The following is a 16,445-nucleotide window of genomic DNA, read 5'->3' as shown; positions in this document are numbered from 1 at the left end:
CATAACTATCCCCCTGATAGGGCTGGGCAAACTCATCCACAGCCACCATTGTGTGACTCTGTACCGATTTGTGAAGGATGTGAACTTGTCTAGCATTGTGTATAAGTCAGATAGGTAACTAAGCAGCAATTGTGCAGTAAAAGCAGCTTGCAGCCTCAGTCGAGGTTGGGGCAACACTGTATTTGTGTTCAACAGCACTATGGGTTGGCTGGCATTGGTGACAAAGGGTCGAGTTTTGGCATGAATCATGGCGCAGGAGAGGTTACAGGTACAAAGATCTGCTTGCAATACAGAGTGAACCCGGAGGGCTAAGCTGGCACTGAGGAAAAACTGCGGGTGGAAGTCCAGGAGGGACACACACACAGGCACTCCAGAGAGAGCCAGCAACATGCCAAAATGCTGCAGCATGACTTCATGGAAGCCTTCAATCTGCTGCAGTGTTTCCAAAGGCCCTGAAAATTCAGGTTGCTGCAAGACAAGGGACTGAATTGGCTACAAAGTGGAGCGCCCTGGAGGCACGGTGACACCCTCAAGTCTTCTCAGGAGAGTGGGAGTTGCAGGACAAGGCAGAACCCTGCTTGGTCTTCTTGTGTTTTTCTTGGAGTTACTCAAGAATTTGGGGTTTAACATTGATTTGTCTCTGTACCAGCCTTGGGAGTGGGATCGAGACCTAGCCATGAAATTTGATCAGTCACTAAATGCCCATGATTTGTGATAAGGTATTGAGTTGACATACAGATTAGTTAAGTATTGGAGTGTCAAGGAAACGCTGTTTAAAATATACATGACATACAATAACCCATCAAAGGCCTTGAAATTCCAAACATTGACATGAAAAATGATGCAATCCTTGTTGTAAAAATTGATAGTGAGTTTTCTTCAGCCAAGAAAGAAATAGGTACATGAATTCAATAACCATCTTGGATTTCCAACATATATTTTTAAGATGAGTTTTACTGGAATACAAGCTACCAGCTATCAGGGTGGTTTGTGAAGAAAAGGAGAATGGATTTGCTGCATTCAGCCTATACCACATAGTGATAAACTGTTCATCCAGAGTTCTATGCACCTGGGAAAATAAGTTGCACTTTATAAAAGTATTATTAAGTTTCTTTCCCAAAATATCTTAATCTACCTAATCATCTTATAAAATGGGGATTCTTGCTCTCTGCTACCCCTTCTTGCACACGCAATTCCACAAAACCGCCAGTTTCTAAACTTGAGGAACCTGTCTCCACCCGCAGCTGCAAGACAGCCATTGAATATGTCTTTTACTATTCTGGGAATTACCAGGGCCCATGCGTTAAATGCAAATTGTTCGCTCAAACATTATCTAATTGACGGTAGACGATGCAGACCACCTTACCATTGATAACTTGTTCATACGTTTTGTTTTGCCTTTCTCACATTCTTTCATCTTTGACAACCAATGAGAATTGGACTCACCACTGTTAGCCTAGACACATGCACAGTTTTCCAGCAGCCTCATGAAGCACAGCTGTATTTTTGCCACACTCCCATGACTGCGTCTGTATTTCTGTCCCTCATGTGGGGGTTCACCCATCAGCATGGGTAGGCAGTCATGCAGTCTCGTTTCTCCAAACCTTGTACACTTCCTACGCTTGTGGGATTGCACGTTACAAACCAACAGATTGGTACTGCCTCCTACGTGTTAATTTGTTAGTTCTAATCTCTTGCATGTACTTGCATAGCCTGCAACACCAAACCCTGGTCTTAGTTTTTAAATCTGCCGAAATCATTATGTAAATGTACATATATAGTCACCCTTACAGTGTGTATCCCGGTTAAATTCCAGCTTTTTAAATCCTAGTCTTGCTTATCAACTTGGAAATTTTTCACAGCCAGATAAAAGTCATGCTGATGCCTTTGACTCACCCCAGCCCTCACTGGAATGTCTGGCCCACCTGCAAAAAGGTGCTGGACTCCAGTGACTCCCACATGTAGCACCAGCAGACAACCAAGTAGCCACAAGCATTTGTTTTGCACTGGGCATATCCTATTGCACTCTGCTGTCATCCTAGCCGGCGTGGATTTAAGTGGCGTAAAAACAAAGCTTTCTAGTTGCCCATGCCTAGATCTTCGTATTTCAAAAAAATGTGTAGGACCAATGAATTTCATCCCTTTGAAAAGTACGAAATTAGATCAAAAGAATTCTCAACAATGTTAGCCTCCACCAAGCCTATGCTGTTCAAGGCATCCCTCAGAACAGAAATGACTTTGAACTCCATAAAGGCGAACACAAAACTGCAGGCCAAAATCCCAATGAAAGGGTCAACAAGTAGTTCTTTTAATGATCGATATGTGAAATATCTTTGCATAGAAAAATGTTATGAAGAAAGACACAAAAGCGGAAAAAAACTTGGCGACCAGGGTACAGTATTTTTAAAACAAATATTTTAAGGTATTAGGGTTTGCATAATGTTTAACATTCTCATAGCTTTTTTTTATTGCTCTCTCCACACAGCAGAGAAATCAAGTGCATAACAATACATGCTGTGCTTTTGTTAAAAATTAAAAATAAATGCTGCCGAAAGTACTTGCATACTTACAGATGCCTTTATGTGGCAAAAAGGCACACTTAGACATATAACACACTGTATGCACCTCAGTCAGGGTCATAGATACGAGGACGTAGCATGTTTGGAGGCCACTTTACCATCCAACGCATTCAGAACATTAGTTTTGGTTTAGAATTACCCACAAGGCACACATCTACCCCTATAACTGGAAATCCCTGGTGCCACCAGGCACCTCATTAATATTAACAGTGGCATGGATGTAAGAAACAGGTGAATGAACTGAATGCCCTATATCCAACACAAAACATTTGTGCAAAATTGGTAGTCTAACAAAGTTGGCAGTGGCCCAACGCCTCTTTGAAAGTGGTTAAAGCACTGAGGCCCATTCATGACTTGGTTTGTACAAAACTATGCAGGAACCAGATTATAAGGAAAGAAACAACATTGCCAAAGGCGACTGGGCTGTGCTGAGATGTTAATCCGGGCACTGATAGGATAATTGAGCAGAGATGTTCTACAGTGGATGCCGCCCCTTCACAAGTTTGTGCAAAGACAGGGAGGACCCAAGTAAGAGTGCATTCTCCAGGATACATCTAACTCCATCAGCTCCTTTACATCTTTGCTAGCATTTTTAGCCTGCTGTCGAATTGAACCTTCTTCTACAAACTTTCACACCGAATGACTAACCTAAATTTTCCATTTGTATGTGTAGAAAGAGGTGGCCCTTGACTTGGCCCGACAGCTGATGACCATCCCCAAGCGAGGCTCTGCATAGAAAAACAGGCGGCCCTTTTGAAAATTTACAGTCAATCCAGCAAGACCTCCTTCTCCCAGTGTTTGCGTTAGCACAAATGACCCAGGTTCGAGGCACAAGATTCAACAAGCCATTAGGTTTCATCTAAGGCTACTCGGTTGGACAGTCTTTTTTGTGCTGGGAATAAATATTTGTTGTCACTTCTGCGATATCCAGTGAAAGGCTGTGCTCAGAACAGCTAGAAGGCCCCTACTTCAGTTCCCCAAGGTCGATATGGCTTACTGTTGCCGGCATGTCGCGGACTGGAATTGGTCGACAGCGATAGCGGCGGACTGATGGCTGATGCGGCCATGGCTGCAGCTGCACCTGGTGGAAGCACCGGAAACGCGCTGGCAAAGGACAGTGGGAAGCTCTGGGCTGCAGCCGCCGCAGCCTGCACTGTGGCTGAAAGAGACAACAAAGAGGTAGGAAGTGCTGGTGCGCAGGGCACAACGCTGCCATTAGAGGGCCCTCTGTGGCCAGAGTCAGCATGAGCAAAAGTAGCTGTCACAAGGGCCGAGGCATGCGGAGAGGGTGCCTCGGTTGCTGCTGATAGTCTACATGGGATGTTCTCAGAGGACGGGAGTCCACCTTGCTGCAGAAGGGCCGCAGGGATGTGGTGGAAGGCTGCAGTCCAATGCTGAGGGTGCAGGGGGTGATGGTGGTGGGCCATCGCAGAGGTCATCGCAGCTGCCTCACGTTGGGAAGCACAGGTGCTGAGGTGAGAGAAGAGCCGCACCCGCAGTGGGTCTGTTGTGTCCAAGCCTTCTACCGAGCTCAGGTAGCGTGCCACTTCAGTCAGACACTCCCGGAAGCCAATGCTCATAAAGTCCATAGCCAGGGCATGCGCATCAAAAAAACCTGTGCAGTGGAGGACAAGAAAATCGGGTTAAATAACAGATACTGTTTTACTGTGATAACGGCTACTGATGACGTGATTCAAATATAAATGGATTCCCAGGGTATGGCAATCACTCGCGTTCCTCATCGGCATTTTGAGAAAATCATCTACTATCTTCTAGTACAAGCCTCAAAAGATGAAACCATAGAGAGTAAAAAAAAAAAAATGTTAGCACCTCTTTTCTCCATTGGCGCCCAGGGACGGTGTATGTGCAGTACAGCTCGGTGCTCAGGTCTAACAGGCTCTCACAATGAATTGGATGCATCACATTTACTCTGAAGCTACTATATCTTTGCGTTTTTGCTTTTGACAAGACTCTTTAATTGCCCCAGACTACTTTTGTTGAATGTATGTATTTTATATTTTGTGCATTAAGACAATTTGTTATCAGTAGCCTCAATTGGACTCCCTGGGCTCATCTTGTCCACTGAGGGTGAATGGCCCATTATGAATTGGGCAGCATAGCCCATTTCAGGTTTCCAGATGAACTAGTTGGGACATTTTTGGCACTGCCCACGGTTGAATTGCACTTAATGCATATGTATATATATATATATATATATATTCACTGAAAAAACCATAGGTTTCACACCAGTTATAGTTAGGAATTAGCATTTAAAAAACCTATTAAATTCACTGAAAAAACCATAGGTTTCACACCAGTTATAGTTAGCTGGAAATTTTACTGATATAAAACCATTGAAATTCCCACGTTATAGTTAGATGGACTCACTATAACTTGCGCGTGCAATGCACTGCTGATGACATCACATATTACATCACTCATGACATGGTCAGTGACATCACTCATGACATCACTGATGACACCATCCAGTGAATGTGTGTCTTTCTGAAAAATAAATATATTTTATATATGTATATGTAAAAGTTGATGGAAGAATAAATGTTTAAATAAGTGTCTAAATGGATGGTTTTTAAAAATTGATTGGTTAACTGGCTTAATAAGACATCATCAGCAGTGCATTGCACGCGCAAGTTATAGTGAGTCCATCTAACTATAACGTGGGAATTTCAATGGTTTTATATCAGTAAAATTTCCAGCTAACTATTACTGGTGTGAAACCTATGGTTTTTTCAGTGAATTTAATAGGTTTTTTAAATGCTAATTCCTAACTATAACTGGTGTGAAACCTATGGTTTTTTCAGTGAATTTCATAGGTTTTTTAAATGCTAATTCCTTTGTATATCGAGTTTCTAACCTTTTTTTTTTTTTTACAATTTGCTGTTTTTTTTAAAGTATTCATGTTTTTTTTATATAATTTTTTTCTTTTGCGCTCTGGGTGCGCGCTCCGGGAAGCTTTCAGCTAAGCTCTCCGGTAAGCTTTTCCGTGAGCTCATCTGAAAGCGCACCCAGAGCGCAACTGTCGTTCGTGAAAAAAAATATGAATGAAAAGTTAATAATAATGCAAAACATTTCGTACCATACAAATAAAATTAGTTTTTTTTAATAAGGAAAATGATTATGCATTTCTGTAAAAGTTTGATGACGTCACTTCGGCGCGCAACGTAAGTGCCCTCGGAAGCGCCTACGTTCGCGGCGCATAAACGCACGCAAAAGCGCCTACGATCGCACCACGTTTGCGCCCCGGAAGCGCCTACGATCGCGCTGCGTAAACGCACCGGAAGTGCTCCGGAGCGCGCAGCGTAAACGCGTCGGGTCATGTGACCCTAAAATAACACTTTTCATTGGTTGCTAACAGTTTTTTTTTACAATGAATGAAATCCCCACCCATTTCCTTCACTTCTTCTTTCACTTTTGTGACTGAAAGACCTGCCTTTTTTGCTGTTGCATATTTCTTGATTAATCATGGCTGCCAGACCATCCAGCAGTGAAGATGACTCCAATGATTTCATTGATGAAGAGCCTCCTCAGCCGAAGGTCAAAGAACATTTCATCTGGAAATTTTTTAAGTTTCCAGCAGACCAGAAAAAGGTGAATGCACCAAAAGTAGAGTGCAGGATCTGCAAACAGGTCCTGTCACGGGGTAACCCCCCAAAAAAGTATTCTTTTGGCAACTTCACCATGATTCGCCATGTGGAGAGGAGGCACCCCCAGAATTTTGCCCGGGAAAGTGTCAGGGCTCTGGCACAAGAGGTTCCCAGAGATGGGGCCTCTACATCAACAGGAGGAGCAACTTCTTCTGGGAGAGAGCAATCGCAGGAGCAGGTGGCAAACATTCAACCTGCATTTAACCATGGGGTCGTCAAATGCAGATACTGCAATCAACTCCTCACCTATGGGGAGCAAAGTGTCCTGCTCATGGTTCGAGCATTGGAGAACCATCGCTGCCCTTCCCACCCCTAATTTTTTTCTTTTCTTTTTGCTTCTGTTGAGCAGTTTCCATTCCCTGTTTTTGTTCCTGTTCAGTTAAAAGAAGAAAACCAAAAGTTCTTTTCAGAACTACCTCCAATTCTCATCAAAGAGCTATATTCTTAAAAAAATGAAGAGTAAGTGAAATATAGTGCATTGATAATTGAAAGGAGAATGAGTAAGAAAGAACAGAAAGGTATGAGAGGTGAAAGGAAGTGAAGTAGGAGGAATGAAAGAAGGTGAGTGTTAGAAAAGAAAGTTATGACACAGTGAATAAACTGGAGGCCTCATTTCTGAAAAGTGACGCATCGCTACGTGAAAACAGCGATGCGTCACTTTTCTGGACGCACTCCTTATGACATTCCAGATATGTCATATTTAATATATGACTAATCAATTCGCAAGGAGTTACAGATATGTCAGTATTTCTGCCGTATCTGTAAACACAAAAGTAACGCATTGCTGGAGTGCGTCACAAAAGTGACGCAACTCCAGTAATGTGTCCTTTCACATGGAAAAAGCACCATGTGAAAGGTTTGCTGTGAAGCAGGCGCAAGATTTTGGCGCAACAGCATCCTAAAAAAGACGCACTGCGTCATTATTACCAAGCTTTTTGCAGGGGAACACCCCCTCTGCATGCATTATACCTGACACTATTTTTAAAAAGTGACGCATCTAGGTACATGGGTCACTTTTTAAAACTCTGCGCCACATTATATCTGCATCAGGTATAATGTATGCAGAGGGGGCAATCCCTCGCAAAAAGCTTGGTAATAACGACGTACTGAAATCTATGAGATTTCTCTGCGTCACTTTTAGGATGCTGTTGCGTCAAAATCTTGCGCCTGCCTCGCGTCACTTTCATGTTTACAGATATGTGAGAAATACTGACGTATCTGTAACTCCTTGCAACATGATTCGTCATACATTAAATATGACACATCTGGAATGTCATAAGGAGTGCGCACAGAAAAGTGACGCATCACACCAGCAGTGTAATAAAATGTGCCTCGTTGCACTATATTTAAAGGATGCAACAGCATCCTAAAAGTGACGCAGTGAAATCTCAAACATTTCACTGCGTCGCTATTACAAAGCTTTTTGCGGGGGAACACCCCCTCTGCATGCATTATACCTCACGCAGATATAATGTGGCGCTTGATTTTAAAAAGTGACCCATCTACCTAGATACGTCACTTTTTAAATATAACGCAACGAGGCACATTTTTTTACACCACTGGTGCGCTGCGTCACTTTTCTGTGCGCACTCCTTATGACATTCCAAGTAACGCATTGCTGGAGTGCGTCACAAAAGTGACGCAACTCCAGTAATGTGTCCTTTCACATGGAAAAAGCACCATGTGAAAGGGCTTGCGTCAGTCTAACACCTGCTGTAAAGCAGGCACAAGATTTTGACGCAACAGCATCCTAAAAGTGACGCAGTGAAATCTCAAAGATTTCACTGCGTCGCTATTACAAAGCTTTTTGCGGGAGAACACCCCCTCTGCATGCATTATACCTGACGCTATTTTTAAAAAGTGACGCATCTAGGTACATGGGTCACTTTTTAAAACTCTGCGCCACATTATATCTGCGTCAGGTATAATGTATGCAAAGGGGGCATTCCCCCGCAAAAAGCTTGGTAATAACGACGTACTGAAATCTATAAGATTTCTCTGCGTCACTTTTAGGATGCTGTTGCGTCAAAATCTTGCACCTGCCTCGCATCACTTTTATGTTTACAGATATGTCAGAAATACTGATGTATCTGTAACTCCTTGCAACATGATTCGTCATACATTAAATATGACACATCTGGAATGTCATAAGGAGTGCGCACAGAAAAGTGACGCATCACAACAGCAGTGTAAAAAAATGTGCCTCGTTGCACTATATTTAAAAAGTGACGCATCTAGATAGATGCGTCACTTTTTAAATATTGCATAACAATGCGCATTTTTTTACACCGCTGGTGCGTCACAAAAATTGACGCACAGGAGGCGCAAAACTAGCAGCGCAAGGCCTTCATAAATATGGTCCTGGATTTTCCCCGTGCTTCGCCGGTGCGCGTACCATGCGCTTTCCCCGCGCAAAACGAAAAAAAAAATAAAAAAATTAATGCCCTGCAGGACCCTATTTTAGCCCCTACATCAAACCTAGGGGGTCAGAGGGGGTCTACTCTTCCCCCTTATGGTCATTTGCCCCTTTTTTTTTCAAACCCCTTGTGTCTCGATTTTACCGAGACACAAGATGGCGGCCGCTCCAGACTGTTTAGAATGTTTACAGACACCCAAGAGCCAATCAGCTTCCTGCGCGCAAGTTGCGTGTCGCGCCTGGAGCGCACTCCGGTGCGCGCACCGGAGAGCGCCTATAGATATATATATTTTTTTGAACCTAAATTACTCAAAATCCACTGCAGCACACATCTTGAGACATAGCAAAGGCACATCGGGCTACCAGTCCCTTCAATTTTGCCAAGTTTGGTGGAAATCCATTCAGCCGTTCGGGCTAAAAGTGAAATCGACCGCCCTATGAAAATTAACATGGGGAAAACGCGTTTTGGGACCCCCCTTTTATCTCGGCCCCCGCTTGACGAATCCCCCCCAAACTTTCAAGGAAGGACCGGAGCTCGACGAGGCCATTTTCAGGAAATTTTCAGGCAGATTCGTCAACCGGTGCCAAAGTTATTCCAAATAGAATTTTGAGATTTAACATTGAAAAAAATCCTAACTATAACTACCTACTGGCGACCGCCAGTAGGTAATATATATATATATATATATATATATATACGTAGACAGTTCATGTATATTAAGAAATTAAAAAATGTGCAAATCAAGGTATGGCGATGAGGTTTCTGTTATACATGTGTCCATATATGTGGAATATGCTTCCATTTATAAGCAGATAGATTAATAGATGGGGAGGAAATTAAATTGTCCACTTATCTGCCACTTACATTTATATATCAGACAATGTTGATATCGCTGCTTCTATGTAGATATGGGTACATATAACATAGGGCTTATTTCTGGCACTAAAACTTTGCTAAGAGTCATGAGTTTATATGTAAATGTGTGCATTCATGTCACCACAAATTTTGGTGCGTGACTTTATCTCTATACACGTATATTTTCATTTCAATTGTTTGTTTTTAAAAAACATGAAAAAAGTCCATTCAACTTTGTCCCATCATTCTCTTTGACTCATCCTACACCTTTCTAACTACTATGAACTTTAAACATCCTTTTCACACGTCCACCTCCTTTTTATCCAGTTCACCAAACTACCAGGCGGTTATGCCCACTACTCCCAATAAGAACTCACAACTTCCATTTTCTAGTCCACTTCCATTACTCTATCCTAACTCAAAACACAATTAAGCACATGAATACCTGAGACCAGGAGTGGCCCGTGCAGGTAAGAGCAGTGGGGTGGGATGGGGTGGAGTGGAGTGGGAAGCCAACAAACAAGGACAAGTGAAAACTAAATTTGAAATAAAAATCACTTACCTTGTGCTTGCTGCATTGCCAACTGAGTGATGCGGCAAGTGTAAGGTAAGTGGTTTTCTAGTGATTCATTTAATGTTTCCTCGTCTCTATCGACTCCCGAACCACCGCTCTTACCTGCATGGGCCACTCCTGCTTGAAACCATATACTTAACAAACTTACCACAACTAATCCACAAGGAAAAAAAGGAAGCACAGATTACTGATCTGCTATTTAATTCTAATCTTGCATTCTACAATAGTATGATACTCACTGCAAAGTGCTTCAATGTCTTGTCAAGGGTACCAAGCGCTATATATATACAATTTACTATTTTTTTCCATGGAGAAATTCCTTCTCTGATACCCACACCATGGTTGGGGGGGGGTGTTGTTCTCCTAACCACCCTGGAAGGGAAGCTACTCTATTTGCAGGAGCAAATCTTAGATCATTTGCAGGATGGAAAAGGCTCAGAGAAGAGTATATGAATGGACAACACATTGTGGGCTCTGGGTCTAGAAGCATATTATCGGTGTGCTGGAGTTTCCCTTTCTTAGGAGGATTCCCCTCACCCACCCGTGGTTGACATGCTTCATCATCGGGGTTCTCCTTGCACTATGAACCTAATCCTAGTGCGGCTACAGCCCCCTCTCTGATAGGGAAGAGCTCACTGATGTTTTAATGGAGTTGCTGAGTTATACTAAACCTCTTGATGAACAGGGTGTGGTGAGAAAGGAGTGAAACGAAAGTGTGAGTGATTAAAACTGACTCTGTGATATGCTAACCAACTTTAATATGGCATTCATAGGTCAGAACTAAACATTGGAGCTAAGAAAAAGGGAGATTCGATCTGTCAAATGATTAGAATAGTCAACATGTTTCAGCCTAATTTACCAGAGGGGATGTAGCGGCTTTCATCAGGACTAAGGTAAGTGAAAAAGAAGTGATGTGCAATGTACACTCAATCTATTATAGTTTGGCGGGGGAAAAAAAATATATATATATATATATTATATATATATAAATATATAAAATATATATATATACACACACATACAACCAGTAGATGGAGTGAAGTTTCACTCAACCGGGGAGTATACTGGTCAGGAAACTCCCCGAATTGTTGGGCAAGCAAACTGACACCTAGAACCTCGACATTTCATACTCAAGGCAGTATTCAACTCCTTTATAAAGGGGAAACCGCTGCCTGTCTGGTACAAAAATGACAACAAACTGATGAGCTTGCAAGTGTTCACAAACTCTCAAGGAAAAGCACACCTTCATATGGCCACACCCCACGCATATTTGTACACAGTCTTTTGCAACAGTAAATAGATTTACAAACGCTAGGCGACATTTTTTGAATGCTTAGCAGTAATCCTTATATACTTATGGTAATGGCTTTTTTAATCAGACCCTGCGTGTTTTCACTGATACTCTTCAAAGATGCCCTACAAAATATTTGAAAAATACTCAAACTCCTGAAAGAACTGCCTAAAGATTCGTGGCCTCCAAAATTGGTATTGATATATCATAGAGACTACATCACATATGAACACAATCTTCACTTGTTAGCTTCAGTTCCATCGTAAGCGGATGACTCAGTAGGGATGAGTTCAGGAGACATATGGAAATTAACATGTGTGACCATTTCTGGTAACGCAATATGCAGGAGTTGTTCTCGTAACCAAATAACAAAGTGGTGGAAAAATTAAGAACATCAGTGTTTCAGTTGCTTTGAAGCAAAAAATTAAACTAAAAAAAAAATCTGTGCCTCTCATCTTGTATCGTGGGAGACTGAAATTCCAGTGTAGGCATTTTTCATGGTGATTTGGATCCAGACCCTGTGTTCTCTTTCTCTCCCACACACACCAGCACACACAAGGAGCACACCCACACCCACAAGCACAGACAGACAGACACACACACATACACACTGTTGGCAATATTAAAAGGCTATTAGTGACTTCTTGCCCTATCCATCTATCCTCGGAACATGTATGAGATGGTATAAGGATTCTTGATTCTTGCCAGCTTTGGGAAGTTAGGAAAGAATTGAAAAATGAAAAAAAACCATTGTGTTTGAGAGTCGTCTGCTTTGGGATTCTATAAAGACCTTCTTTTACATGCTGAGTTACTTAAAAGCAAACTGGAAACATCTTGTGTCGTTTCTTTCTCCGCACAACACATAATGGAAATAATTTTTCTGTGCAATGTGGTTAGTGATCTGAGGCCTGGCAGCATCTGAAATGGTTTACTCCCTGGTCGGGCGCTTAACTTTGCGGGAGCCCCGCACTTTTGTCTTCGGGTTCTTTAATATCTTGTCAACAATATGTGACTGGTAGGAGTTAGGGTGCATTTCCTCAAAATGTTTGTAGAGAAAGCAAGGAACAGGGGCACAGCCGTTGTGAGTGCAGCAAGGGTGTGAGTAGTCCACTTCATCCTAATTATGGTTGGCTATTATTACCCGCTGGTGGTAGGGCCAGGCTAGTCATTGCGGGCAGAGGGCGTTTCCTCGGTAGGCCGGCAAAGGGGGGCAGATTTAGACCCCTGGGGGAGGTTTTTGTTACAGGGGGCGGGTTTTGAAGCCCCAACAACAAAAGCGACACAAAGCTTTCTGATAGCACCTCAACCCCTCTCCTCCCCCCCTTTTCCTGGGACTGGCCAAGCTCTTTTCCAGGGTTTCCAGTCTGGCCCTGACAGGGTGAAGGGGAACTTTTGGTCTGGCTTGCATTTGCTTAAAGACCATTGTGCCCTTGCTTTGCCACCGCGAAGTGAGTGCTCACATAGAAACCGGTCTGGTGTCGGGGAAGTGAGTGCTCACATAGAAACAGTGTCAGTCGGTGTCGTCGTCGCATAAAACCAAAATCAGTCCTGGCAAAAATGATTAGACCACCCCCACACTTCATGCATTCATGATTCCCATATTAGCATGGGGCTAGGCCTCATGATTGAGTCATGCAGCCCACCCTGCTCTAAAAGCAGCCCCCTAGCTTGCAGTCTATGAGGGAAATCGGCAGTGGCACAACAAAACTCGAGGCGGCACCCCTGCAAAGTGAATGGAAGGGCCCCATTCCGGCTCACTCAGGAGCTCTCAAGCCAACATACTGTATTGAGGAGGCTTTATTGTATTTAATATGCATATGCCCTGCACTGCAGAAACTAAGGAAAACGCTTTTGCTACCACTTTAAGAGAAGCCCAGGTGAGAACTTGCAGGGCGGCTGTGATAGAATGCCTCAGCGGGTCCCGGATACAACTAGCCTGCAAAACTAAAAAATTCTGGCTAATGCTGCACAAGAGCTAGAAAACAAGGCAATAATTAAAGATGACTTCGGCCAGCCGGCCTCATCACGGCTGCCGCCGGACTCCCACTCCCCTTCCTAATGGTTATTCCTTTACTTTCTAGGTTGTGTTCTCCTTTCTGAGTTAAAATGCGCATTTTTCACCAAACTCATTCATTTCCCAAAGTACCTGCTTTTTTCCTAGACCAATTATCAGTTGTTTAGCAGCTCCAATGAGACAGCCTCGTCTTTCCTCAGCCACACTTTTAAAATTGTATACTGCGATTGTGTATTTGTCAAAGCCTGTTAAGACCAGGTTTTAAACTTATGATTTTCTAGGTGATTTTAATTTTGTTTTTATGCTGACCTTTCAACGTACATGCTGTTTGTATGGTGGTAAGACCCACCCTTTTATGATTTTTATAAATCAAATAAAAGTATTATTGACGTCGCTCCTTTAAAAAAAAAAATGTACTGAGGAGGCACTCAGAGTTCGGGGGCCCCCTATACTGCGGGGGCTGCGGGGGCCTTTGTTACGCCCTTGGAATCGGGGTAAATGTTAAACTATTGTTAAAAAACATATGATCCAACTGACAAACATTGTGGGGCATATTATCAAGCACGGAATTGACATTATCGCCGCTTTAGCGGCAGAAAACTGCAGCTAAAACGGAGATAATGGGCTAGATAGTACGCCGTAGAGAATTCCCATAGAAGCCCATGTTCACACCAGAACAGGGGCTTCAATGTGAACTATCAAGGGCATATTATCAAGCCCATTATCGCCGCTTTAACGGCAGTAAAGCGGCGATAATGTTAACGCCGTTTCTTGATAATATGCCCCCGTGTCCTAAATATTGTTTACAAAAATATTGTCCCATTTGGTATACATTTACTATTATTATTAACACTAATGTGAAGATAATTTTGGGAGCGATATTTTGGATACAATATTTCTGTCAGGCGATAATTAGATTACGATATTCTGGTACCAAACAGCTGAAATGCTAGGTGCTGCAAATCACTAGTATAACTATGGGTGGGTGTCTTTTTTTTACTTCAACTTAAAGTCAATACATCATATGATTGGGCTAGCAAAATGGTCGTTGTTTGTGTCAGCGAAAGGGGGCCAACGCTAGATGACTTTTTTTAACAGTGGTCCCAAAGCATGGAAAATGAGGTATGTGTCTTTTGTGTGGTCGGACGCCATTGCAGTCTTTTCTGGCACATGTGTTGGAGGTTCATGAAACTGGTTTTAGTCAATATAGCATTTTATTCTCTTTTTTTTTAAAAAAAAAACAAGTGGCTACAAATTATATTGGCAGTGTGAAATGTAAGGATACTTGGGACAACTCAAAGATGTTCTTTTAAGTTTGAAATATATGTCAACGGGAGTGAGATGAGGGATGTTTTTGGCAACAATAATATTTCAGTCAGTGCGTTTGTAGCACCAAGTCGAGGCCTTCAAAAGGGCAGTACTCAATAGACCAGAGGCAAAGCAAGGGAAATTGTTACACAGTGTTTCACTAAACCAGATAGTTGACTTGTAGTAAAGAGGAATATTTTTGCATAGTAATGAGGGTTGACCATGTGACTGCTTTTGTTTTCTTAGGGTGTTGCAGAGAAGCAAATTGCCAACCCTTGCTTTTTGGAGAAGCATAAGAGAGGAAAATGCAAGGGTGGCCAGTGAAGAACTATCTATTGGGGTAGCTGGAGTGGTGTGTGTGGCTAATCTCTTTGTATTGTATTGTATTGTATCTATGCTTGTATAGCGCTACTGCCACCCTACGGGTATCCTGACGCTTTAGATATCAAACACTTGGTCAGCTGGGTGGTGAAGAGAGAGGATGGAACATGGATCAGAGTTTTGGTAATAATCACGTTTTCAGGCTTTTCCTAAATTCGATTATTGAGACACTCTGTCTGATCATTTGTGGTAACTTGTTCCATAACTGTGCCCCTACCACACTGAACCCCCCCCCCCCCCACCCCCCCAACTGCGAGCGTTTAAATTTCCTGACTGCCAGCAAACCGGTACCCGAGGACCGGAGCTGTCTCTGAGGGAGGTACCAGGAGAATCTTTCCTGTAGTGGGACTGGGCCCATCTCATGTGAGGCCCTAAACACCTGGCAAAGTGACTTGAAAAGAACCCTTTCCCTGATTGGTAGCCAGTGAAGCTGCCTCAATGCGGAGGTGGAAGATGAATCACGTCGCAGACTCAGCACCAGTTTTGCCGCTGCAGACTGGACTCTTTGCAGCCCCTGAAAGATGTACTGGGGGGGCTCCTAAATATAGGGAATTACAATAGTCCAGTCTGCTCAACACTGTGCTGCTTACTACCAAAGCGCGCAGATCTCTTGGTAAGATAGGGAGTATTCGACGTAGCAGGCGCAACAAGCCAAAGCAGACATTAGCTGTCTTAGTTGCCTGTGACTCCATCTGGAGGTTTATATCTATTAGGACCCCCAGGTTCCGAACCGTGTTGGTCGGGATCAGTGGATCTTCCTCTAGAGTAAGTCTAAACTCCAACGGGGAGTAAGTGGACGGCCTTGCAGGAGAGCAGTAGAGCACTTCAGCTTTTCCGCAATTGAACTGCAAAGAGTTCCTCCGCAGCCAATCTGCGGTGTGGCACATACACTCTTGGAAGTGCTCCAAGGAAACTGCCTGTTCTCCTTCCAGGGAGAATGCCAACTGCGTATCGTCCGCATAGTTGACCAAGTCAACCCCGAACGATTTGATGATAGAAAACAGTGGCTGCAGATAGGCATTAAAAAAAATAGGGCTAATAGCAGAGCCCTGGGGTACCCCATGGGTGACCGACGTCTTTCAGGAGGTGAAAGGTGCCATAGAGACTGTCTGTTCTCTTTCTGTCAGATAGGAACAGAGCCATTGCAAGACTTTACCCCTAACCTCCCTCCTTTTCAATCTCTCTAAGAGGATTGGGTGGCTTACCGTATCGAACGTGGCCGACATATCGAAGTACCAATATTGCACCATTCCCGTTGTCGGCCCGCATTCGTAGGTTGTCCAGCATAGTCAAGAGGGCAGAGTCCGTCCCGTGGCCTGGCCAAAACCCGAACTGATCCTTGTCCAACAAGTGGTGTTCCT

General features: G+C 43.2%; 1 protein-coding gene across 1 annotated transcript in view; it reads right to left on the bottom strand.

The window, feature by feature from the left end:
• Positions 1-2,291: 2,291 nt before the first annotated feature.
• The window catches only part of HEY2 (hes related family bHLH transcription factor with YRPW motif 2), a 70,553-nt gene continuing 56,399 nt past the window's right edge, over positions 2,292-16,445 (bottom strand). Inside the window, exon 5 of the mRNA XM_086925327.1 lies at positions 2,292-4,194. Within this exon, the coding sequence (XP_086781453.1) occupies positions 3,533-4,194 (662 nt within the window). The 3' untranslated portion in view covers positions 2,292-3,532. The remainder of the gene's footprint in view (positions 4,195-16,445) is intronic.

The sequence above is a fragment of the Lissotriton vulgaris genome, chromosome 6 (assembly GCF_964263255.1).
Source record: "Lissotriton vulgaris chromosome 6, aLisVul1.2, whole genome shotgun sequence".
Lineage (NCBI taxonomy): Eukaryota > Metazoa > Chordata > Amphibia > Caudata > Salamandridae > Lissotriton > Lissotriton vulgaris.
The sequence above is the reverse complement of the archived record's forward strand: the minus strand, read 5'-3'. Positions and strand labels throughout refer to the sequence as shown.